The 26,116-nt window shown below is 43.8% G+C and overlaps 1 protein-coding gene across 2 annotated transcripts in view; it reads right to left on the bottom strand.

The window, feature by feature from the left end:
• Positions 1-26,116, bottom strand: part of PREX2 (phosphatidylinositol-3,4,5-trisphosphate dependent Rac exchange factor 2) — a 1,248,069-nt gene that overhangs the window by 909,706 nt on the left and 312,247 nt on the right. For both annotated transcript variants that reach the window (XM_086965847.1, XM_086965848.1), the window contains exons 8-10: positions 15,417-15,520; positions 6,264-6,413; positions 4,072-4,216 (exon numbers count right to left, since the gene is read on the bottom strand). In XM_086965847.1, coding sequence (XP_086821973.1) covers positions 4,072-4,216; positions 6,264-6,413; positions 15,417-15,520 — 399 coding nt within the window. The remainder of the gene's footprint in view (positions 1-4,071; positions 4,217-6,263; positions 6,414-15,416; positions 15,521-26,116) is intronic.

The following is a 26,116-nucleotide window of genomic DNA, read 5'->3' as shown; positions in this document are numbered from 1 at the left end:
TGTGGTGGCTCTTCGGATGCGGGGGACGGTGGCGAGGGCGTGGCCGGTCAATCGAAGCTGGCGTTTGGGAGCGTAGAAGTTGAGGCGGCTGTTGAGGTATCCTGGTCCTTGGTTGTGTAGGGCTTTGTGTGCGTGGGTGAGGAGTCGGAAGGTGATTCTCTTGGTGACCGGGAGCCAGTGCAGGTCTCTCAGGTGTCCGGAGATGTGGCTGCGGCGGGGGATGTCCAGGAAGAGTCGTGCTGAGGCGTTCTGGATCCGCTGAAGTCTTTTCTGCAGTTTGGCGGTGGTGCCGGCGTAGAGGGAGTTGCCGTAGTCCAGACGGCTGGTGACGAGGGCCTGGGTGACTGTCTTCCTGGTCTCGGTGGAGATCCACCGGAAGATCTTTTGTAGCATGCGCAGGATATTGAAGCACGATGAGGAGACGGCGTTGACTTGTCTGGTCATGGAGAGGGTGGAGTCCAGGATGAAGCCCAGGTTGCGTGCGTGGTCTGTTGGTTTGGGTGCGCTGCCCAGGGCGGGGGCCACGAGGAGTCGTCCCAGGCGGAGGGTGAGGATCCCAGGATGAGGACTTCCGTCTTGTCCGAGTTCAGTTTCAGGCGGCTGTTCTTCATCCATTCGGCTACCTCTTTCATCCCTTCGTGGAGGTTGGCTCTGGCGGTGGCGGGGTCGTTGGTGAGGGAGAGAATCAGCTGGGTGTCGTTGGCGTAGGAGATGATGTTGAGGTTGTGCTGGCGTGCGATGTCTGCGAGGGGGCTCATGTACACGTTGAAGAGGGTTGGGCTGAGCGAGGAGCCTTGAGGAACGCCGTAGATGACTTCGGTGGCTTCAGATCTGAACGGGGGGAGGCGGACTCTCTGTGTCCTACCGGCGAGGAAGGAGATGATCCACTTCAGTGCCTTCCCCTGGATTCCGACGTTGCTGAGTCGCTGCACTAGTGTACGGTGGCAGACAGTGTCGAAGGCCGCGGAGAGGTCTAGGAGGATGAGGGCCGCTGTTTCTCCGTTGTCAAGCAGAGCTCGGATGTCATCCGTGGCTGTGATCAGGGCGGTCTCGGTGCTGTGGTTGGCCCGGAAGCCAGACTGCGAGAGGTCGAGGGATCCGTTCGTCTCGAGGAAGGCGGCCAGCTGCTTGTTGACGGTCTTCTCGATTACTTTTGCAGGAAACGGGAGCAGCGAGATGGGGCGGTAGTTCTTGAGGTCGGTGGGGTCGGCTGATGGCTTCTTTAGTAGAGCGCTGAGTTTGGCGTGCTTCCAGCTCTCCGGGAAGGTAGCGGTGTCGAAAGAGGTGTTGATGATGTCCCGCAGGTGGGGTGCATTGACAGCGTCGGCCTTGTTGAAGACGTGGTGAGGGCAGGGGTCGGTAGGAGATCCGGAGTGGATGGAGTTCATTATGCGCACGGTGTCTTCGGTGCTGATCGGGGTCCAGGCGCGGAGGGTGGTGGTGGGGGGCGGTGGTTCGGTCGTGGCGTGCGTCGGTTGAGTGCTGAAGCTGTTGTGTATGTCCGCGATCTTGTTGTGGAAGTAGGAGACGAGGGAGTTGCAGAGGTCTTGCGAAGGGGTGATGTCGTTGTTTCCGGCGTTGGGGTTGGAGAGCTCTTTGACGATGTTGAAGAGTTCCTTGCTGTTGTGTGCGTTGTTGTCCAGTCGTTCCTTGAATGCGTTTTTCTTGGTGGCGTGGATGAGTTGGTGGTGTTTTCGGGTGGCGAGCTTGAGGGCAGTCATGTTGTCCGGTGTTGGGTCTCTGCGCCAGGTTCTCTTGAGGGCTTGGCAGTTCTTCTTGGAGCTCTTGAGTTCGTCGGTGAACCATGGGGCTTTCTTGCTACCGGGTCTGCTAGGCGGGGTCTTCAGAGGGGCGAGGTCGTCTGCTCAGTTGCTGATCCACTTCGTGAGGTTGGTGGCCGCTTGGCTGGGGTTCGTTGCGCTGGTGGGTGGGTTCTTGCTCAGGGCGGTCGCGAGCTGGTCGGCTCTGATCTTGTTCCAGCTTCTGCGTGCAACCTGTTGCTGGTGGTGGTGGATCGTGGTCCTTCTGAAGTTGAAGTGGACGCAGCTGTGGTCCGTCCAGTGGAGTCCGGTGGCGTGGCTGAAGGCGGTGTCCTTGCTGGATGAGAAGACGGGGTCAAGTGTGTGTCCGGCGTACTGGGTGGGGGTGGTGACCAGCTGCTTGAGTCCGAGGTTGGCGAGGTTGTCCAGCAGGGTGGTGGTGTTGCGGTCGTTGTTGTTCTCCAGGTGGAAGTTGAGGTCCCCGAGGAGGATGTAGTCAGCGGAGGGGAGGGCGTGCGGGCTGATGAAGTCCGCGATGTCTTCGCTGAATTGTGTGCGTGGTCCCGGGGGTCTGTAGATGAGGGTGCCTCTGAGACATCTTTCTATCTCTCACCCTCTCTGTCTGTCTTTCTCTCTCTCTCCCCCTCTCTGTCCGTCTTTCTCTCCCTCTCTTTCTATCTCTCTTTCTATCTCTCTCTTTTGCTCTATCTCTGTCCATTGATGAGCACAAGTCACACCTTCTCATCTGGATTATTGTCTTGCAGGCTGTGACCTACAGATTGACCCCAGGAGAGCTACCATGTGTCTTCATTTCTGTTCTGTGTTTATTTGAATACATTTTCGAGTGGTAAATCGTAGGTAAATGTGTGATGCTCATTTTTGTGACAGCACATGCATGTCACCAAATGCGATTGTGCGACATCAGGCTGATTATTTGGTACATGTTTTGTGTAGTTGATGTGGCATGTCTTTGCCGGGGGGGGGGTGTCCTGGGGGTGGCAGTGGTGGGTGTTGTGGTCGTGTAGGGGCTCCTAGGTGCATGATCGTTGGCTCCATGGCATCTGTGCCCTTCAGGTGTGACTCTGGGCTGGGCTCCCTTTTGTGGTCCAGGCTGCCATCCGACTTTACACCAGGTCAGAGCAGGTGTTAGTTTCCTGCTGCTAACACGCCTTATCGCCTGTTTTAAGTTCTTATCGCCGATCTGGCTGGTTGTTGAGAATGTTGCTGAGGGGTGTCGTGGCTTTTGGCACAGGTACACCTACTCTGCATCTCATTAGCGATAGTTGTGGGGGTCATCTGTGGCGATGGTTTTTGCGGCTGCTATCGCAGGTAAACTGGTGATATGGGCTGTTAACACTAGCTTGTGAATGGGGCGATAAATTATCGCCACTTTGACAGCGATAAAGTGCTGTTAACTCGGCGAAAGGTCCTTGAGAATATGCGCCTGTGTGTGAAGTCAGGGAGGTAAGGGATATGAGGCATGTCAAGTGAGTGGGAAACCTCGCAACAAAACAACTGCTTAAGAATCCAGGAAACATGGGAGCCAGGAGGAGGAATTGAATGAGAAAAAAATGATAGCTCTGTCGAAGGTTTTTTTTTTTCTTTTTTAATGGAGTTTATAGCAGTAGGAGGGGGTTTTGGATGAGTAAAGGGGGAGGTGGAGGGGGAGGAGTCAGAGGAAAAGGTTTGTTTGAGAGATCTAAATAGTAAAGAGGTATGAGATGATGCAAGGAGGGGTAGAGGAGGGAAGAGTCTAGAAATGGTTATTTTGGGGGTCATAGTAGTGGTATAGGGTTTGGGATGAATGAGAGAGTGGAGATAGAGGATACATCGTGAGAAATATAAGGTGATATATATGGTAATGCCTTGCATATGCTGAATTAGAAGCAAAGTAATAAATATAAAGATACATAGGTACGTGGAAAGGTATATAAGTGTAAGGAAGGTATTATTTGTAGATTAAAGTTGCATTTAATAAACTCAGACTTTCAAGTGTTGTTGTACTTTAATGTATTAATTAAATTAATGTATTAGGGCTTTTTTTGTAATTCATTAGTGAAGCAATTGTAGATAGTTATGACAAAAGATTTGCTTATTTATGCAGTCACTTATATACGTGTTAAACATAGAATAATATAACTATAAGTAATATGTACATTTCTTTAGCAGAACAAATGAATATCTATATCTTCAAAACGTAATTATTATACATGTTTACATTAAGCAATATACCTATGTAGGTACAAATCTTTAGTCCAAATAAATGCTTATATACAGAGGGATATGCTGTATATGTATGTTACGACTTTACCTGCCAAGAAAACATTTAGGAAAGGTTGTCAGCTTTTTCTTTCTGTCTTTGATTAGGTTTCCATGTTTGCACATCATTTTGTAAAGGTTCTCCCCTTGTTCAGATATCATCATCCAGGTATCTTGCTCCATCCCAAGTCTCAAATCTGCAAAAGCGTAACAGAGAGCAAAGCACAATAAATAGCACTATGGTTCTTACAATAATTTACCTCAGTAACAGTTTCAAATTACTTTTGTGATTTGAGAGGCCACTAGTTTGTTCGCACTGCTGTATAAAAACCATTTTTCCATAATGCTAAGTACAAAACAGTTGTAATGCCTATCTGTATAGGCGTTCTTAAAAAGTCGAATGTTGTGCATGGAAATAACTAATGATTCAATAAAGTATCAGTTAATATGATTCTCAAGTAACCATGATTTCTGAAATAAGGGTGGTATAGAAAGCTGAAATTTTAGCAATCTTTAGTTACATAAATCCAATGAAAAGATATACAATGTGCTTCAAGTAATATTCCTTTAATATTTTATGCAGCCCGTGTATATTGGTTATGAGGTTTATACAAGGTTTATACACGTCCTCTGTATATATCACCAAGCATAGAGTAGTCTTTCTATCATGTTTATGGCTTTTATTTAAGAAAGCAAAGCATCATAGTAACATCTGGCCAAATGTATATCTTACCATGGAAAAATGTTACCATGAATTGGCACCTAGCACTCCATCTACGGTAAGGCAAAATTATTCATGAGAGTTGCAATATACAAAACGTCAATCATGCTGCCTTTGGACTATAAGAATCAGATGGAGAGGCAGTCATGGACTGGACGAGAAACTGATTTAATTAGCACCGATAACCCACTCTCCAAAGCTCATACCACTTTTGGATTTGATACTTCTACAGGTCTCCTAGCTTGACAGGATTAACTGCTTATTTTACTAATCCACTTGACACACTGAGTTATGTAGATAACCAATTACCTTGACTTGATGAAGGCCAGCACCTAACAGGACTTATCTGTTTGAAAAAACCTTCATCACTATACTTGCTTTTAAATGACTAAATAATTTTGAGAATTGAATGTATGGTGCCAAAAGTTACCCAGAGACCTATATTGCAGATAGCACTGTCAAAATCTTGCATTTGTGTTGCCTCTATTCCACAAAGCTGTCCAAGACTTTTATTATCCTTCTAAAAACAATTACTTTGTAATTTAATGTCCTTTTTTCGAACCCAACTTCACTCCCGGTGTGGTGACACTTGTTGAAGATCGTGACTGAAGTTATTGAAAAGTTACCAGTTAGCCCTTCACCTCAGCTCTTAACAGCACAAGCTTCACCTTCGTTAGCATGTGGTCAAAAACACTTCTGAAGTACTTGGATCAACCAACAGCAAAGAGGTCAGTACCTTCTACTGAACCTTTTGTACCTAAGGTGAGGTTCCGACCTTTGGATTATATTATGATATCAGAAAGCCTGTGAATCCTGAAGCTCTATTTCTTCCAGTTCCCGCTGTCACTATTAAACAATCCGTCCAGCCATTCGTAAAATGTACTTTCAACTCTACTAATACCTCAAATAAAATGATGTTCTTTGCAGTCTTTCAAAATATCATGTTCGTAACCACTGGACTGACATTTTATTTTTCATTTAATTGATAAATCACAGACCAAGCCCCCAAGCAACTCTGCAACACGCTACAGAAAACTTTGCAATTGCATCATAAGCATTGCAAACATGAAACGTTTTACACAGAACAGTACTTTTATGCATGTGGGTTCTGGTCCAATGGAAATCACACTTTTAGAAAACAGTATGCGAAGTTGCATACACTAGGCAATTAGTTGGTAACAAATTTTCCCATACTTAAAACCAAAAATACTGAACTGACGTCCCCCAAGATTAAACATATTCTTTGGTCAAATGCCAAACCCAGGTTTAGAAGCCTTATTCCGAAGTGTCAGAAGTATCACCAGTAGAGTCTTCTTCCCAACTTTAAGATAATCACCCCTAACTCTTTCTAGTTGTGTGCTATACCCTGGCTTCTCTTTGTATGGAAGCCATAACTTACCATTTGTATCACAATGCCCTACAGTGCCTGAACATATCCTAGAAATAGACATCTTGCCATTAACAGGTCATTAAAATACACACAAAATGAAGTACCAGCAATTTGGTAAAAATTAAAGTCTTACTTTTTCGCCTTTCTCTCTCCTTTAAAATTGCTTCAAGCCATTCTTGCTTGTTTTCAGGTGTTTTTGCCATGCATACGAACCATTTGTTTTTGGCAGTATTGTGTATTTTCCACCCGTTGACAACAGGGTTTCCACTGCTGTGGTAGTCAGCTGTAAATAAATAATATAGTGTGGTCATCAAACTGCATTAAAGAACGTTCAGGGCATCACTGCGGAAATGCAACACAACAAACTGGAACCAAAAGCATGTCAGCAGAATTTGTGTCAAATCTCAGATAACTACACTATGCACAACATAACATATGATGAAACATATCCATGTAGCTATGATACCCCACATCACTTGCTAGATGAATGACTAAATGTGAAAAGGAAGCGAATGCAGTTTTTAACAGTTTTTAGCGCCTTGAGATCCTTACAGGTGAGTAGTCGTGCTTAACAAACACCTGATTGATTGAACAGTTTTTACAAAAATACAAACCATGTAATGCCAAATAGGCATGAAAAAAATCCTAATCTATCATCTTGATGGCTGGTCTATTTTTCAAAAACTATATATTTTTAACACCTTGGAATAAATGTAATACTTTTTGTGTTCTGCAATTACACCCTAAGCAAAAGTACTCAAACATGGAATTCCTACATTGTGTACGTTTCTTAAATTACATCACAAAGCTTTTCAGAGTAAGCGCCAAAAAGTACGTTATTCCAGTAAGTAGAAGTATTTCCATCGTCATGTACAGCTTGTACAGCTTCGGTCTCCAAGTGTGTTCCCGCACTTGGAGACCGAAGCTGTACAAGCTGATTCACGGGCTGAACACGGCCTGAATACCGTTAGAGATAATCACTCGCTGTGAACTTCAAATTCAACATTTTGCTGCTGCAACCGGAAATACCGACTGGTGCCGTGACCTATTAAACAACAAAACCACCCGATAAGGACCGGGTTGGAATTATCACCGGCTCCCCGACCACGCGCCTCGATCATTAGGATCAGCCCTGAAGAGTCACAGCCACATGCTGTGATGAAACACGTGTAGGCTTGAGTGACAGGTACAGTGATTCCCAAGAGGTGGACACTGTTGATGAATAAAACTTTTGAAAATTTACGTTTGGTGTGATCTATACCGAATAATGAATACTTGAAGATGAGAATATCATTTGGATACGTATAGTGTGCTCTGGATCCCTGCCCAATATCGACAGATGAATCGATATGGTTTATTCTCCAAAACACTGATTCATTCTTATTTAATTTTTTTATATTAATAATTAGTTCTACATTTGCTCCTAGATGGTGGTATATATAGAATTGAAAACAAATATGCATATTTGTAGGTCTGGTATAAACCAAAACCTGTTGATTTAACTAACATTATATACACACTATGCTTACTTGTAAGGGCTTACAGCCAGCCTTCTTCATCGATTGGTCTGTTGCTATGTCATTGACATTTTAATACTGCCCATTGCAGCATGAAGCAAAGGGGGCAATTGGACAGCCATGGCTAACTTCACTGTGAGTGTCCGCATTCTGCTCTTTCACAAGGAGCACATCTGCATACAAAGAAGTTCATCCCAGAGCAAAGGACTACTATAGCCATGAGTGCTTTTTAAGACCAAAAATATATTTTTATTTCTAGCCAATGTTTTCTTTTTTAATATTGTTGCAGGTCAGCAGCCCTACTAACTATAACGTTTCACAAGAATTAAGGCAAAACAAAACGCTGGCAGCCAAAGCCAGACCTACTGGCTTTGAAAGATATTACTGTTACAATGTTGTGAGTAGATGAATGCCTGCAATATCTTTGTTTCAATCCATGCAGTTAAATGTCAAATGTAATAACAGAGTCCTTCACTGAAAAGCCAGGCTCCCAAAGAGATGCAAGTAACACTGAATGTCAGTCCTACTAACCACTTTAGTCAACTAATACTACAAGTAAAATATGGCCCAAATTGGGCAGAGCAGGCCTATTCAAAATGATGGGAGAATTTCAATGCCTAATTGGCATATAAATCACAACCTGGAAATCAATTCAGATGGGCACGGATTAGAACCTCGAGGCTACCTAAGAGACTTGTATGGAAAACAAATACAGACGCATTGTCCAGATCAATCTAAAACAGGGGATATTGGCAGACCTCTAATAAAGTGTTGCAACAGAGAGATCCATTTGCACTAGAAGCTCCTTTGTGGCTATTTAGCTCATTGCCGGACGTGCAGGACCTGGAACGCCTTAGCAAATGGGATTTATTAGTCATTTCTGAAAAATTAGATGTGTAGAGGCCGGATGGTTTAAAAGAGTTTGAGACTTTGAGACTGAACTTGGAGTACATACGGGCAAATACCCACATTCCAAATACATACAGCCTGGACACCTTTTGAAAATATGCACTGTTGCCACAGACATACAGGAGGAATCTCTGCTGAACATAGAGTCCTTGCCCCCTCTTCCAAAGACATGCCACATCACAAATAAATTGAACATTAATTCATATTGCACATTGGAACATAGAGCTCTAAGGAGTAAAGAGGAATGAAATATATGTGCGCTTGATGATGAGGGCTATAGCGAAGCCTGCAGACATCTATGAGAGGTAGCAAATAGGATTGGTTTCAAACTCGTGCAATTAAAGATTCTGAACTGCACCTGGTACACGAAAGTATAATTAGTCAAATTTGGGAAGTTATGAGACAACAGAGACCTCAGGGGCAGCAATCAGAAGGGACCCTTACAAAGGTACAAATGGAAAGCCTCCGTATGCTACGACTCTGGAATAAAATTAAGAACCAGATTGCTCAGACACTGGGGGACAATCACCTGTTGCAAGCATATCTGGCAAAACTAAGGATAGGGAAAGATGTCACAATAACAAGATGCCAGGGGGTATTCTGTAATTTAGCAATAATGGTGGCTGGGGGGGGGGGGCCACAAAGGTGGAGTAAAATTAGAAGCGCTGAAATGAAGGCCTGGAGTGTGACTATGGACAGGTGCATGCCTGCCGACAAAGTAGTCTATGAGTCTATGAAACAAATCTGCTCAAAAAAATTGACAAAGTCCGAGGTGGGGAGAAAGAAATATATGGGCTGAACTCATAAGATTCTTTAGCAACCCCACCCCCCCCTATTAATGAACAATTAGGGGTGACAGGGAAGATATACAATAGATGACTTATGTACCTGGTAGGGTGGATAAAACTTGTGGAATTTGATTCCACGAAATTCTGTGAATTGACATAAAAACTCTGCGCCAATAGGAACGTCGCACTGCTTGCACTGTGATTTAGATTTTCTGCTTGAGCGGCAGCCTTGTGACCCTGAACGGTCACGACCGCCCGCGACTACTGGCTTTGGAAAAATCTCGCTGGATGTTCTGCTCGTGCTAGGGGATGCAAAATCTCACTTTCCAACTTACCATTCTGGAGCGACGCATGAGAAAAAGTTCTGCCATGCGGCGATTAATGGAATTTGGCCGAAACTCCACATTACAGGAGTAACGCTGAGCCGCCAAATTTCCACCAATTCCGTGGCTGGAACAGAACTTTCTGCCCACCCCTAGTACCTGGTCGAAACAGAATATATGTTACATAAAACACAGCATTTAATGTGATTTCCCATTGTAAAGATGTTATGGTGTTTTGATGCTTCGTGTATATTTGTAAAATCACTTGTGATGTGATATGTAATTAAGATCTAAATGCCAATATTATGTTTTTAGAAAAATAAACATGGCCCATTGACCTTGTCAAGTGCATACCATGTGCAATGTAATTTAGCAGTAGCACCCACTAAGCCAATGAAAACTCATTCCACCCCATATTGTGTCCCTTTCTGTTTGTGGTCATTAACACAAAGCATCTGGTTATGTCCTCAGTTCAGTTGCATAACGGGTGCTAGATTTGTTTGTACTGATCATAGAAGAGCTGAGACTCAAAGGCATTTCTGCAGCTAAGGCACATATAAGTGCACAAACATATTCTTTTATGCAGGCAAGATTCCCTTTCTGATTTGCACAATCCTGTTGGATTTTTTTCTATCACACACATTTTCTAACTTGGCCCAAATCAGCAAAGACTGATCCAGCAATGGTTCTCCTCGACTACATACTAATATGGAGTGTCATGGGTCAATTCATATTCCTCTTCCTACGCCTTCAAGCCACAATGCTTTACACTGTACACAGTCTGATGCCTGAGAACAATTGAAGACAGATTGCAAACATCCTGTTTTTGGCTCTTAGTCTAAGATTATGGAGTTCCCAGACATGCGCGCTACTTGCTACCCATCTACCAGGGACCACTTCCCTTTTGTGATATCTTCCCCAGGTGTGAATATTTTAGCATTCAGCCAGGACATTTTTATTTCCAGATTTTCCAATAAAGTGAGTACCAGTCTTTAGAGATGCTTCCCTTCAGATCTGCCCCCCTCCCGCATTGCAAAGAAGATGGTTCAACGAGCTTAAAGTTTGAAAAAAGGGAGACAAATGTTTACGGTCTGCCATTATCTGGGTGGTGCGCTTTTCACATGTTGCCCATATTGCCTCCAGAACGCCTTTAAGGACAATCCTCTGGAAACTACAGTCGTCTGTAGTACAGGAGGCCTGTTGTCTCCAGCAGACCTTCATCCCTGCACCATTTGATGGAGAGTAGCCAATGAGTATCTGACTTTGGCATATTCTTCAGAGGTGAGATGTGCAAAGATGCACACAATAGCAGTCTCCCACAAAAATGCAAGCCATTCTATTGAATGATGGGCTTGCACATTTATTGAAGCTGGTGCACAGTTTCAGAACATATCATTATGCTTCACTTGCACAGGGGTTAAAGTAGCTTAATAAGCATCTGTTATTCCGCGCCAAGATGCCTACGGCTGAACGTGCGCTTCACAAATACACGTTATGTTATGAGATAGAAATGCCTCTATTTAGTCTCTCTGAAAGTCACCCTGGCCATTTGCCATGGTACATTCAATGGGCGCTGCTACCGACATCTGGAAAGACTCCTTTCCCAGCGCTTTTATTGACAAGAGTGCCACCCAATCAGCAACGAATATTCATGGACGACACAGGAAAATAGAGCTTCAGCTCCCTGCAAAATATGTTCAACACAGGAGTGTAGCACACTGCAAAAGTACCTGCACCTTGTCAGAATCTTCAGCCTCATCCCCGAACTTGAATTGTTTTGATTTCTTAAAGAACAGTCTAATTGTTTAGCAGCCCTGGTGTAGTAGGAGTTGGTTCAAGGCAGAGCTTTGCCACCACTCCACATGTGGGTCTATTTAAAGCACCCAGCCGCTGATTTGCTCGTGCTACCCTATATAAAAATGTAAACACAAAAAATATGTAAAACTCTTGGGTCTCTGTGCCAAAAGGAAAAGTTGATAAGAGGGTGATGCGCGTGGGCTAGATTAAATATTGACTACCATAAAAAATGTACTGCTCTTTAAGAAGTACTTCTCTGTCGGGAACAGACGTTGGCATTTTTCTTTTACTTCAAAAAAGTGAAGGCGCAGAACTCTATGAACCAAGTCACTAAAGCATGAAATGCCTATAAAGCAGCGTGGGTCACTGCCCATCATTCATTTATGCCAATAAAGAGCTGACATTTTTATTCACAGAATGGTGTAAATTTCGTCAATGCAGCTACCATAAACCCTAAACCAAGAGGGAAAAATATCGTTTTATGAACTTCTTTTTTTGGCCAGAATGGGTCGTTTTTTTGAGTTACCTAGTCAGAAAACATAACTACCGAACAGGGGATATAAACTCGAAAATTCAACCTCAGTGATGAGACGCACAGGTAACACCAGCTCCCTACAACCACCACACGACACATAATGCACCTGAATATATTCAACTATAAGCACACTTGTCAAATAGAAAATACCTTTTACTACAATTGGTCCCTTTTCACAAGAAGAAAACGAATATTCAGAAACTCGCTACTGTTGTTAAATAATCATAAATCTCTGCAGACATTCTGGTGTCCTTTCAGAACCCCCGCTTCTTAATAGGGTGGGATTCGGCCAGGCCCTGTCCACGGGCTGGGAAGCCCGGATGTATTGTTCAGAGCTTTAGGGAAGCTGATGACGACATATGCATCCCGGCTCCGGCGCGGGGCTCAGAAGTACGTGGGGTCGCGCATCTCAGAGGGAAACCATGTTTAAGGAATTTTAATTCATAAGGAAACCACATACCGGGGGTCAAACCACACAGTTCTTTGTCTCACACTTAGTTTACACAACATGATAGATTTTGACAGAACAAAAGACACGCTGGAATGCGGAACAAGTAGAGCCTAACCTTAAAAATATCTCAGCAGACTCTTTACAGTCTGAGTCACCAACCCTACACACCACGGAAACAAGCATTGGCAAGGCCAGCCATTCTAGGCTCGTCGCAAACTACTCGATAAAAAGAAATTGAATGTGGATAGCGTGGCAGTAATGTCCAGCCTATGGAGGAGGCCGGGTCAGCACGGAGTTGGGGTGGTGGGGGGCAGTGCAGGGTCCAAACGGGGAGCGAAAAGCACACGGTCAATGGTGTAGGGTAGCATCATGAACCAGAAAAGACGCTTATTGTAAGACAAGTCAGACCTCAAGAACTAAAGTAGTACCTTCCCCTTGGCACTGACAGAGTATGAAACCCAACACAGTCCTTGTCAGAGGGCTAAATGGTAATGTCAAGTCTTCTATCTCCTATTAAAGGTTATTTTCAGTAAATCACATAACATAGGTTTGCCTGTTGATTAATAAATCGTAATCCCATTTATTTCAGGATAGCTCTCAATATGAGTCGATTTTACAAAACAACAGAGAATGGGGTGCAACATATTCTTCACGACAAGGACATTGCTTCATCAGGGCCAATACATTGACTACTTACTTATAAACATTCAATTTCCAGGAAGTTTCCAATCCAAATAAGTTGAAGCATTGTGACTTGCTTCACTTAATCATCAACATAAATGTGTCTTCATAATCATAAATTAATCAGTGGTACAATTGTGTGTGAATCCAGATTGGTACATACTTTGGAGGGATAGCTGTTACTTGTTTTCCAAATTTGTTGTAAATAATGGGGAACAAAAAATGCTAGTTCCTTGAAAAATCAAATGAAACCTGAGGCACAGGTCTTTGGCAATGTTTCAGCAAAATTTGTGATGTCAAGATCAAGACAATGGGTTGAACACAGTCAAATGTTTGACCTACTGGCACACCACCAACAGGGTGGAGCAGGAGAAGGGATTCATAATCAGAAATAGTATGAAGAAGAGATAAAGCACACCAATGCGAGGAGCCGGTGCTTTGAATTTACCATGTTGCATCTAATCAACATACAGCAGAATTAAGGTAGGACCAGGGTGTCGTCATACCTGTTCAAGGTTGAGCAGTTCGACAGCTGTGGCACATGTGACACATTTCAGCTATTAAAATCCTGATCTGCAAATGATGCCTCTTACCTGGAATGATATATTGCCAGACAAAAATACGAATTGATTACAGATGTTTTAGTGCGTGTACTTATGCTACCTTTATGGTCTAATTGTCACAGGTGAGTCTCAAATACACATACTGTTCCTATATCCAGGGATTCAATGCGGGGCTTTTGAGTTGATACTATTGCATCTTGCGTGTCAACCAGTGTTAGTATTACATGTAGCATGTAAGATCCTACATTCTGCTTTACTTCTTCTAGGTGTGCTCTTACACTGCTTGTGTCAGTAAAGAATTTTAGTTTAGTCAAAACTGGGACAAACTATACATAGATGTGTTCAAGCTTGATTATGTTACACTTGGGGCAGATGTAGTAAATAATTTTTCATTTACCAACCCTGCAATTTAAAAAATCACAGGGTTTGCGGTTGCAAAATGTCTGTTTATTAATGTTCCAAACCTTAATTATGTGTGTAAAAGCTTTTACGAATAACAATATGGCTGTGCGACTCATTCGAAATCGCAGTTAAGAGGAGGCGTGAAATAGGCGTCCCCCCCTTAATTGCAATTTGCAGTGACTGCAGTTGTAAATGATGGAAATGCTACTGACACTTAAAAGGAGGTGGTACAAGAATTGCAGAAAGCTTCCTCTGTGGGATTCATGATTCAGGTTACCACTTCTTCCTTAATTAATGTCTTCCCAAAAAGGGAAACATTTCTGTTTTTTGCAGCTGCACCGGCTCTTGTTTGGGTATGCAAAACTTTTTTGGTGGTCTGCTGTTGCTTGCAGGCCACCATCCATTAATGTGCTTGTCACCAATCACAGGGAGTTGAAAATAGCGACCTGTCTAATCATGAACCATTAGGCAGGTCGGTCTGCAACCTCCACCACTGACATTTTGTAACCCACCTCTTTAAACATAGGTTGCATTGCAAAGTAAAAGGAAAGTCGCAAACATATGGTGCACTATTGCGCCCACTGTTCGCGACCTGCCTTTACGTGCATCGGGCCCTAAATACTCTAAAATCACACATACATAGTTGGTTACTTTTGTCTCCTAACTTCATCTCAGCGAAAAGGAATTTCAGATGCCAGCAATTAGGCACCTACACCCTTATTTTTGTAATATACTTTTCTTTAAATAGTAGGGTTTTAACGACTAAGCAGCCATCGCTGGATGCATCAGAATGGCATTCTCATGTGCTTGCCTCTGGGAAAGGAAGAGCCCCTGGCAACCTTTAAAACACGGGCATCGTGTCTCGATGTGTCACTATTGCTTCCCTGTGTACATCAGCAGCTTGTAGTGCCATCTAGTGCATGGCTGGTGCCATAAAACAATAGTACCCAACTTAAAACATTACATGTCTAACCTTCTAACATCAATACTCTATTTTTCCCGCCACTCCAGCAACCTCAATATCTGAGCAGTTGTTGTTTCCCGCTAATATTTATTTCATGAAGGTTGTTTGCCACGGTGTCCGGACAGGATACAATATTTGTTTACATCAGCATCCTTGCTTTCAGACTGCTAACTTCAGTAACACGCTTTCTGGCATGTCATCCTTACTCTGCTGTGTAAGACCCATCAGCTGTGGCAGCCCACTGCCCTTCTCAATACTTCAAGCTGATAGAGCAGAAAACAGCTGAGCAGCCAATGGGCCATCCTGCTGTGCCCAATCCTATACAGTGAAAGACACTTAATTCAGAGCATCCTTACCTGTTCCGTCGTCCACGTTCTCCACCTCCATCACCTCTGTGTTGATGCGGCCTCGAAACAGGTAGCGATGCCCATCCGTGGACGCTTTGCTGTTTTTTAATCTCCTAGGAGAGGACAAAAGCATATGATTATTTTTGCATTACCTTGTTTTCTGCATTAAATTCTGTTTATTCTGCTATAGCCATTAGTGCAGATGCCAGATAATGTAAATAAACCTTTCCTATCAACATTTGTTTCCACTGTGTGAAAGGTAAGCAGGTATTCCAGAATGTTCTTTGTTGGGTAATGTCTGTTTGAGTTTTGGCACTTGGCCCTTATAGTGAGCGCGCTTAAATCCGATGGGGCTTTTGAAGGTCCTATGAGAAATATGAGATCCGCGGGAACACGGCAGGTCTGTTTACTAATACTCAGAGATAAAAGTAGCTGAAACAGCTGGGTTAAAGTGTGGGCGAAAATAGATAATTAATGGGGAATCAGAGTCAAAATTAATGATTACCACAGTCATTTCTCATTTCTAAGTGAGCCCTGTGGGTCCAACTCGTAATCAGTTGGTTGAATTTTCCCTGCCCCATGAATTATTGGTACCCCCAGTTTCGGTGACCTTGTGGTGGGGAACTACCAGAGCTCTTCCCCGTCCACTAGTATTGAAGGCCATATGCCATGATTTCGAGGTTCGGTTCACTTCCGATGAAGCCTGTAATACCAGTTACCAGATCCATCATTATTCCAAGGTCTGTGGTACTTCCATGGACAGGGTCAGTTTCACCTGGGGACTCCGGTTACTGAAAGCAGTAAAAATATCCAGGGGGACATCTGGGGAGAGTGGGAGTAAGGGGGCAAAATCTGTCTGCATTCATTGATTCCCTTTGTAATTTTCAAGTTTGTAATGTTGTAGAGCTTGTCACACTTACAAACCTTATAAATGACAATTTAGCCCACCCCTCATACGATGTTCTCATCACATGCGAAAAACGCTGCAACACAACTTGAGTTAAGGTTTGTTTGACGTGTTGTAATTCTGGACTCCAGCTCATCCATGAGGTTGAAGACCGTCCTAGGAAGAGGTCAAACGCACCGACGTACAGTTAGGGTGGTCAGATGACTCCATGTCTCTGGGCACAACTTTTCCAGTTCTGGGTTTTAATTTAGCATATCAGTGCATTCTGGGAGTTGCAGTAGAGCTTCGTTTTAATTGGACCAAAACGCACCTGATAATAATTATAAATAATAGCAAAGTAAAGAAACAGAAAACTGTTGTTCCGGGATTTGGAGTCATCTGGTCTCCCAACATATAGTTCCGAGGCATGGCCTGTCATTAGGATCCCATTCTTGGCCCCCCCTTTACTTCAAGTACAGACTGGAAGCGAAGCTCTGCAGCTCAAATCCTGAAAAAACGAAACAATCTGCTAGCGTTCAACTTGCTGTCCTGGGAGGAAGTTAGAAAACCATCTGGGGAATGGCATTTTTTTTTATTTCGGGGAAAGAAGATTAGAAGAGAACTGATCTCTTACAGATAGGAGTTAATAATAAGATAAGAGTATGGGAACAGTCAAACCGAAATAAATTGCATAAAATGTCCCAAACGTAGGAGATTAGCTTGAAGTCAGAGGCTGGCCCAGAACACCCTTGTTCTCTGGGACAAACATGCCCCGAGCATTGCACACGATGATAAAAATAATGCTTTCCTTGCAATATGGTCCTATCCTTATCAGTTCACTTTCTACCTTCATGTGCGATTCTCAAGACATTTTCCTTTTACTTGGCTTGGCTGCGACTTAAAGAACAATACACCCTCTCTCGACATCACTGCTGTGGAGTAATGCAGGGTTGGGGGCGCCTGTACAGGTTTAAGTAACTGAGGGAACTGACATGGCGCTCGAGGCGTGAAAAACATTTGGGAAAAAAATGTCCAGGCAAAGAGAACTCCGTACAACAGTACAAACTAAGGGCCATATTATCAAGACCAGCGATAACATTATCGCCGCTTCAGCGTCAGGAAACTGGAAATGGAAATGGAAATGGAAACAGGAAATGTTGCTTTGGAGACTTATGAGTGAGACATTTGGTAGTGCCTCATTAGGTGAGTTTTCCAATTAAAGTGCAAAGTGGCTTGGGGCCAGTCGTACGACCTTTCTGTTTTGCAGGTTGCACATTGCGATTTGTTGTGACTCGCAATTTGCGACTCGCAAAGCAGAATGTACTAATATGTCTCAGACACATTTAGCTATTCCCAATCGGGTCGGAAATTACCTGCCTCCTCAATAATCATGAGCCAGGTTGCCATGTGCCACCTATTGGGAATGGGCTACAATTACAGGGATCATGGCCAGCTGGGGACAAAAGACCACCATGTCTGTCTTTTCCTTTTTTTTAAAAGCAACTTTTTTTTCAAATGCAGCCCGCTTTCCTTAAAGACAAATGGAACGTTTTTAAGAAATCAAAATTTAAAGTTTCAATTCCATTTTTCAAGGGCAGGCAGTGGTCGACCCTTTTTTAGCAGTCGAAAACAGCCTGATTTTCCTTTTGTGAACACTAAAAACGGTCTTACATCTGGCCTCAAGTGGCTCATCTGTGACCATTATTGACCATTATATCTAACTTCTTAAAAAAAGTGTAGAATTATTTAGGATCGTTCCATGAGCTTTTTTTGAATAGGCTCAAATGAAATGCTTCAATACTCTTACATTGGGCAAGCACCACTGCTATAAGTGTAACTTATGATATTGTAGTGATGGAAAAGGGTATTCATTCGGGTCACTGTGTGCACTGTTATATTTGCCAACTTAGAGCTGCAAAAGAGCATAGGTATTTTTTACAATGGTTACTAAGCTTGGTTGGCAGAGTCATTGGTTAATCTTAAACTACTAAAACCTATACAAATCGGGTACTATGAGTCATTATGTACTCAGTGGGTATTGGTATTATGAAAGACTATATGGCTATAAGATACCATTATATTTTGTTCTCTTGCACTAGAAGGGTTCTTTGCTAGTCTAAAATGAGTATATTGGGAACATAACAAAATATAAACATAATTTCCATTATGGTTTGGATTCAGTACACCATGGTGTAGCATTATTACCTTATATAACATATTGTAAAACACCATGGGTTTTGTGAAATGGCTTTTTCTGCATAATTGAAATTGTAACAAACATGTTCTGACAAATCAAAAATAGATCTACTACTATATTTTGAAAATACTATATATATTTGGATCACTGAACATGGTAATATGAATTCTCTGCTGATGTGCCAATTGCAATGCTTTTAGTCGGGTGATTGGAATGTCCATGAGGTTTGTACTTTGAGCACCATGCCATAGTATAGACATATAGAATTTCTAAGTACAAGATGGTGTTAATTTCTGTTGAATTTGATTGAGTCAAAATTAATTTGTTTGACTGTTTGACTACAGAAATAATTGGATGGGGGCTCTGTAAAGTGATTTTTATTAAGTTTTGCAAGGATAACACTATAGTCCTGATGATGTACCATAAAGATTGAGGGTGTGGACCGAAACATAGTCAGTTCTCCATTAATTGTACAACTAAATGTGAACTGTCCTAAACATTATCTTGTTTTATCAGGAGCTGCTTGTCAAAGTCCAACAATGCTTTTACCGTTATATATTTTTTATGTGTAATGCCATATAGTGCTGTAGATTCTAATACTCTGCACACTCCTGTCATCTATTGTTGGGCTAGGACGTGTGCAACTTGTTTTGCTCCAAAGAAGACTTTCAAGTTACGAGGAATGGTCACTCTTCCTTTGACTGGTAATAGGCATGGGCATCGGCTCCATTATTAGATTGTTTTTCGCACGGCAGATGAGGATGAAGGTGGAGCATAGAAAAGCAGAAGAGGATGACCATACAAAGGAAAAAGAAAGGCATCTGCAACAAACCAAGGTTTATGGGGAAGAGGGTGGGGGTATGTGACTCTACAGCACTACATGCCATGAACAGATCTTTACAGGATAAGTGATTAAGTGATAGTTTCCATTCACGGCATGTGTAGCTGCAGATATACATTCTCTTCATAGACTATAAAGCAGTTCTCTCCTAAGCGGTGGCTAGCCAGAGGATGTTTCAGAGGACTGAAATAGTATACGCAAGGAAGCTTGGTCAACATTCGCCTTTTGGCATGCTAAAACATCAACACAGTGGTGCTTAGTGAATGTATGTGGAGTGGACAAAGTAGCTGCTTTAAATATGTCAGCTAGGGAAATGGTACCAAGGAAAGCCATGGAAGCCCCTTTTTGCAGGTAGAGTGGAGCTTGGGTGGGGCAGGCCATTGCCTTTTGGCTCTGGTGTAGCAAGTTTGAATGCACTTGACCAGCCACCTGGCTATGCCTGCGTTAGAGAGATAATGAGTTTGTGTGGTTTAATGAAAGAGACAAAGAATTGTAGTATCTTGTGAAAGGACTTTGTCATATCAATGTTGTTGGTGAGGGCTCTTTTGACATCTAGTGTCTGAAGAGCCCTCTTTGCTATGGAGTGTGAAAGAACACCAGGAGTTCATTAGTTTGATTAGGATACTACCTTAGAAAAAAACTTTGGTTAGTCCTAAGTATGACTCTATCACTGAGCACCTGGCAAAACGATTTCTGAAGGATAAGACCGTGAAGCTCACATAGACTCCTGAGAGATGTTATGGCAACTAGGATGGCCACCTTCCAACAGACAAACTGGAGAGAGCACAAATAAAGGGCCTCAAAAGGAGGACCCATGAGTCAAGTAAGGACAATGTTAAGGTTCTATAAAGCAGCAGTCCTTAGATGGAATAACCAGTTTAAGTTCCTCCAAGCTTTGATGACTGGGACTCTGATCAAGGAAGAATGGTCCCTATTTTGAAGTTAAGCTGTAACTGTACCTAAGTGGATATGGCTAGATGTGTAAGCAAGACCTGACATTTGGAGATAAAGCAGGTCACAAACAATGTACTGGACTGCAGTGCAGAAGTAAAGCATGTAATGTGCCCTGTGCAAGGAGGCGATCGGTGTACCCAATCTCATGAGTGTGCTTTCCCGCGAGCCAATAGGACAACCACTGCAGTTGACTGGCCATACAGTATGCCCGAAAGTCTGGTGCCTCCAGGCCTCCCTCAGCAGGGCGAAGCTGCAACTTCCCCAGTCCCACTCTTCTGCGTCCCTTACGCCAAATAAGGTCTAACAATAGGGAGTCCAACTTCTTGAATATGCCGCGCGGGATAACAACTGGTATGTTAGTAAAAAAATATAGTAGGCGGGGGAGAATCACCATTTTGGAGATGGCTATCCTGCCCATCACAGACAGTGGCAATGAAGTGCAGGAGGAGATCTGGCTCTGGAGAGACTGTATCGTCTTCTGTAGATTACCCTCAATCAGATCCTGGGGAGCTTGATAAATTTGAATATCTAGGTATTTGAAAGTGCCTGGGGCGGTCGTCAACAGGAGCTTGCCGAAAGTTATTGGGTCAGGGGCCTCCATATGTCGCATAAAGAAAGCATGGGATTTCTGGGCATTGATCGTCAAACCCGATATCAATCCAAAATTCTTAAGTAGAGTCGGGACAGTTCCAGACTGGCCGTGAGGTCTTCAAAATAGAGGATAATGTCGTCAGCGTATGCAGACGCAAGATGTTTTGTGTTGGACAAGGGTATCCCCAGTCCCATGACCTCCTTTCGAATCTTGAGAAGAAGGGGTTCCTGCACCAGGACAAATAATATTGGTGACATGGGGTAGCCCTGTTGCATGCCCCTGGCCACAGGGTAAGCAGCCGAGATGGACGTGTCTGTCCGAGCCCAGGCCGTGGGAGAGGAGTACAGTAGTTTGACCCATCGCCGTTACCCCCGTGGGATGCCAAATCTCTTAATTGAGGACAACATATTGTTGTATGGTGTTTTAGATTCCGAATGAATTTTCCCGATTCATGCTCTTATATAGGTACAATTCGCATTATCCTTATATAGGCATAGAAATCAAGCCCTTATTTAGGCATAGCCCATGCTACCCAAATACAGACATGACTACTTTCATCCGTTCATCAACGTCACAATGATTTCTTTGAAAACCAGACTCTTAAGCAGAAGGGACTTCCCTACCCTGGATATTGATTTCTCCAAGAAACTCATTATCATGTATGAACAACTATTCCTAAGGGGTTCATCCATGACGTTCATATGCCCGAATTTACGTATAAATATACCTTCACTTGCTATAGCAAAGCAAGGTGTGGTTCGGTGCAGTTCGACGACCTACTTGCCCGACGCAGCTCGCTACAGCAAGTGCCGAAGGAAACCGACTCTCCAGCTGACGCACTGACAAGAAGCTGTCCTCCTCTGCCGAGAATCCAGCTCCAGTGTTTCTGACTCCCCTTGTGGGGTGTTGGGAAATCGAGTCCTGAGTCAGAGATACCAACCTCCTTCCTTCTAAAGGTATGGAGCTGATTAGAACCTAGAGAAACCTTTGGCAATTCTTGTCAGAACTAAAACTTATGCTAAGCAACACTTACTTCTTCCCACGTACTAGACCTAGGTTAGGTACATTGGGGTAGGCGTATTTTAGAAGCACCAGTTGCGTATTTTAGCCTGTGCTATTTATGTATGTATTTTTATATGGCTTAGAAACCATACAATGCAATTACAGTATTATTTTATAATACTATTCTCGATGTACGCATTATACTTTGCATTCTGTCTCAAGATTGTAGCAGTTCACCTCTCTTGCATGAGAAAGAAGACTGTTCAATACACCTTTTATTGAAAACGCCCGTCTCACTTTTTCTCTGCAACTATGTAGAAACGAAGCACTGAGTAAAATAGTTATCTATTGTTTCTACGACTCTGATGATATTTTCCATTCCTAGGAAAACAAAGTTGTCATGTTTATGCGGTTGTCAGAAACTAATCCCTTCTTGTGTATTTGAGAAAGTTTCTAGTGACCTCTGAGCTAGCTGGCACTCACAATTAAGTTTAGTATTTTCGATAGAGACCTACTAACCTAAGTCCTACATCAAATCTATAGGATATATTATTCCAATGCGCAGAACCTATTGGGAATATAGGAACTACACTACAACATATGTCCAGTCCAGGGTGTCAAATGCTTGTCGCATATCTAGAGAGATGCACCCAGCGGTGTCGGAGTGAGTGGCAGTGGGTTCCATCAGACAGTGGAGGCACCTAATATTGAGAGAAGTGCTACGGCCCGGGACGAAACCGCACTGGTCCGTGTGAATAAGTCTGGAGAGATAAGGGAGCAGACGCTGCACTAGTATTTTACTGAGTATTTTATACTCAGTAGCTAACATGGAAAGAGGGCGGTATCCCGATATATCTCGGGGGTCTCTGTTGGGCTTGAGGAGGGAAACAACCAGTGCTTGCATAGTTGTTACAGGAAGTGTGCATTTTTCTAGTGCCGTCTTATAAAGAGTCAACAGGCATGGAGTGAGTTGTTCTGCATAAGTCAAATAAAACTCCGCTGGGAGTCCATCCAGCCCTGGTGTTTTATTCTTAGGCTCTTAAGGGCTCCCATTATTTCTGCTCTAGTGATAGAGGCCTCCAAGTCCGATTGTGCATCTGTCGTCAGTATGGGGAAGGTAAGGTCGTCCAGGAAATAAGTCAGGAGATCCTGGGGCATAGGGGGCGGGGCAGCGTGGAGGGACTTATAATAGGTGCAAAAACGCCATGTTAATATCAGCCTGGGTATTAGCCAGAGTGCCATCCGGGAGGAATACCTCCAATATAGGGTGTGGGGGCGGGGTATCGCGGATGACTCGGGCCAGAAGGTTCCCTGATTTGTCAGCCTCTTTATGACTATATTTATTTTATTTATTTTATTTTATTTATAGGTTTGTAACGTGCTAGAATCGACTCTATACAGAGTATCTCTGCGCACAGGAGAAAAAAGAGCGAGAAAGAAAGAAAAAAACTAGCAGCATCAATTTAGCATATAGTTCAGGTCAGTATGGACATAGGTACATAGACTAAGTCTGAAATAAGAATGTTTTAAGTTTTTTCCTAAAATGTAGGTGTTCCGGACATTGCCTAAGCTCAAGAGGAAGTTTATTCCACCAGGTGGGTCCGACAACCGATAAAGCTTTGCCCCCTTGTCTGACCTTCTTTGTGATTGGTACTCTTAATAAAAGTTGGCTGCTTGACCTGAGAGATCGAGTAGGATTATATGGGATGAATTTATCCTTCCAATAGGAGGGCCCACATCCATGTAGGCTCTTGTGGATCAGGCAGCAAGTCTTAAAATTGATCCTCTTACGAACTGAGAGCCAATGTAATTTATCCAGGAGGGGTTTCGATGGCGTTCTTGGAGGGGCATTCAATACTAGCCTCGCTGCAGTATTGTATCACCTGGAGTTTTGCTAGGGCACCTTCATTGGCTGACAGCAGGAGTCCATTGCAATAATCCAGGCGACTCAATACTAATGCCTGTACCAGAGTTTTCCTGGTGGAGTCCGTTAGTATTGGAAAGACTTTTCGTAAAAGTCCAATAACATGGAAACATTGGCCAACCACCCAGTTACCATGTTGTTTAAAAGAAAGCTCTCGATCGAGGCGTACCCCTAGGTTTTTTACAACCTGTTTAGGTTCTGGCACTTGGCCAAGCTCGCACGGCCACCAGTCCGGCGTCCACAAAGCTTTAGCCTCCCCGAAAAGCACGACTTCGGTCTTATTTACGTTGCATTGGAGATAGTTCGATGTCATCCACTTTGCCACAGCTTTCATGCCTTCGGAAAAGGCCATCCTCACTTCGTTGGTGAGACTTTTAAAAGGAAACAAGAGCTGAGTATCATCCGCGTAGGAGACGGGAATGAACCCAAACTCTCATAGAATTCTGGCCAGGGATGCCACGTAGATGTTAAAAAGAGTCGGGCTCAAACAAGAGCCCTGTGGCACCCCCTTTGTGATGTTAGTCTCAACCGACCGAAATGAGCCCATGCTGACAGCTTGGGTACGGTTAGATATAAAACTCTTTAACCAGGCTAATGCTGTGCTCTCAATGCCGATCATGGTCAGGCGTTCGATTAAGATATTATGGGATATCGTGTCGAACGCTACCGACAGATCTAATAGTACCAGGATAACAGAGTATCCTTTCTCCTGGTACATATGAAGGTCATCAGTCACTGATAGCAGTGCAGATTCGGTGCTATGTTTTGGTCTAAAGCCAAATTGAGAACAATCTAGCCTACCAGTCAGTTCGATGTAGTTTGATACATGTTTATTAACATGTTTCTCTATAAGTTTCCCCAAAAAAGGAAGTAGGGATATAGGCCTGAGGTTAGACATATCAGTCCAGTGGGTAGAAGGGTTTTTCCCGATATTGGGTGTACATACTGTAATCTATTAGACAGAGTCATTCAAGGAGCTCGGCATATTGAATCCTGGCGTCTTGCAGTGGCGCCTGCCGGGTAGGGTTGGCAGGAGCCTCCGTTTTCAGTGTGTTCAGGGAGTCCTCCACGGAGATGAGCCTCTGGTATAGCTTGTGCCGGGACCCAACAGTAGTCCCCATGGCCACCCCCTAATGACTGACTTCAACACATCCCATTCAACCAGATAGGAGGATGCCGAACCTGTATTTCCTGTGAAGTAATTGGCAATAGCGGTACCCAGAGTATCCCTGAACACCCCATCTTCTAGTGTGAGCGGCCATAGCCTCCAAGTCGGGACTGGGGGGAGGGCCCTCCCCTGTTTGAGCAACACCTCCAGTAGATTGTGGTCGGACAACGTTTTCCCGAGGTACATGGATTCAAGCACCTGGGATGATAGGGACAGGGAGCAGAAAATCCTGTCTATTCGCATGTAAAGTTGGTGCGGGGGGAGTAAAATTAATATTTGGGGTCGGAGGGGTGTTGTGTCCGCAATATGTCATTGATCCCCCACCCCACCGCCCAGGCATGTAGGAACTCCACTATCTTAGTAGGAACTGCGCCCTGCACTGGGGGATGAGAACGGTCTAATTGCACATCTCGTACAGTATTAAAATCCCCAAAGAATACAGGGGCACTGTACCCAGTCCATCAAAACCGCATTGAGGCCTGTAAGATAAGCAGGCAGTTCATAGTTTGGGCGCACAGGCTGCCCAAAACAATTGGGGTTCCGTCCAGTCTGCCACACAGGGGAACATAGCACCCTGGAGTGTCCGCCCTCCATTCCAGCAGCTCAAAAGGCACCCCATTCCTCACCCAAATAAGCGACCCACGTGCAAAGGCAGAATAGGATGTATTATATAATTGCCCCTTCCATTTCCGCTGCAGTTTAGCAACCTCTGAGTCAATCATGTGCGTTTACTGGCGTAAGGCTATGTGGGCCCTGCGCCTGTTCAATTGAGCATAACTGCGATGTTGCTTATGCACAGATCCCATTCCCTGCACATTCCATGTCAGTATTTTATACTTAGCCAGAACAGCCATGCATCAACATTAGTGGAAAGAAGGGCGACCCAGGGTGACGTTGTGTACAGAACACAATAAAGAATGGGGTGTGGACCAGGAACCAAAATAAACAACCCCAGAAAAACCAATCCCCAATACTAGGGCTAGCCATTGAACATTGCTGGTCCAAACTCTGGTTAACAATCATTGAGTCCAAACGGTTATACCATGCAGTGAATGCAACTGCAGGGGGGCGGGCCAAGCACCAAACACTCGCTGCATAAACACTCCCAAGAGCACCTCCCCGCCGGGACCGTGTAGGATGATGAA

This window comes from Lissotriton vulgaris, chromosome 4_1 (assembly GCF_964263255.1).
Source record: "Lissotriton vulgaris chromosome 4_1, aLisVul1.2, whole genome shotgun sequence".
Classification (NCBI taxonomy): domain Eukaryota; kingdom Metazoa; phylum Chordata; class Amphibia; order Caudata; family Salamandridae; genus Lissotriton; species Lissotriton vulgaris.
Note: the sequence above shows the minus strand (reverse complement) of the source record. Positions and strands in the feature narration are given on the sequence as shown.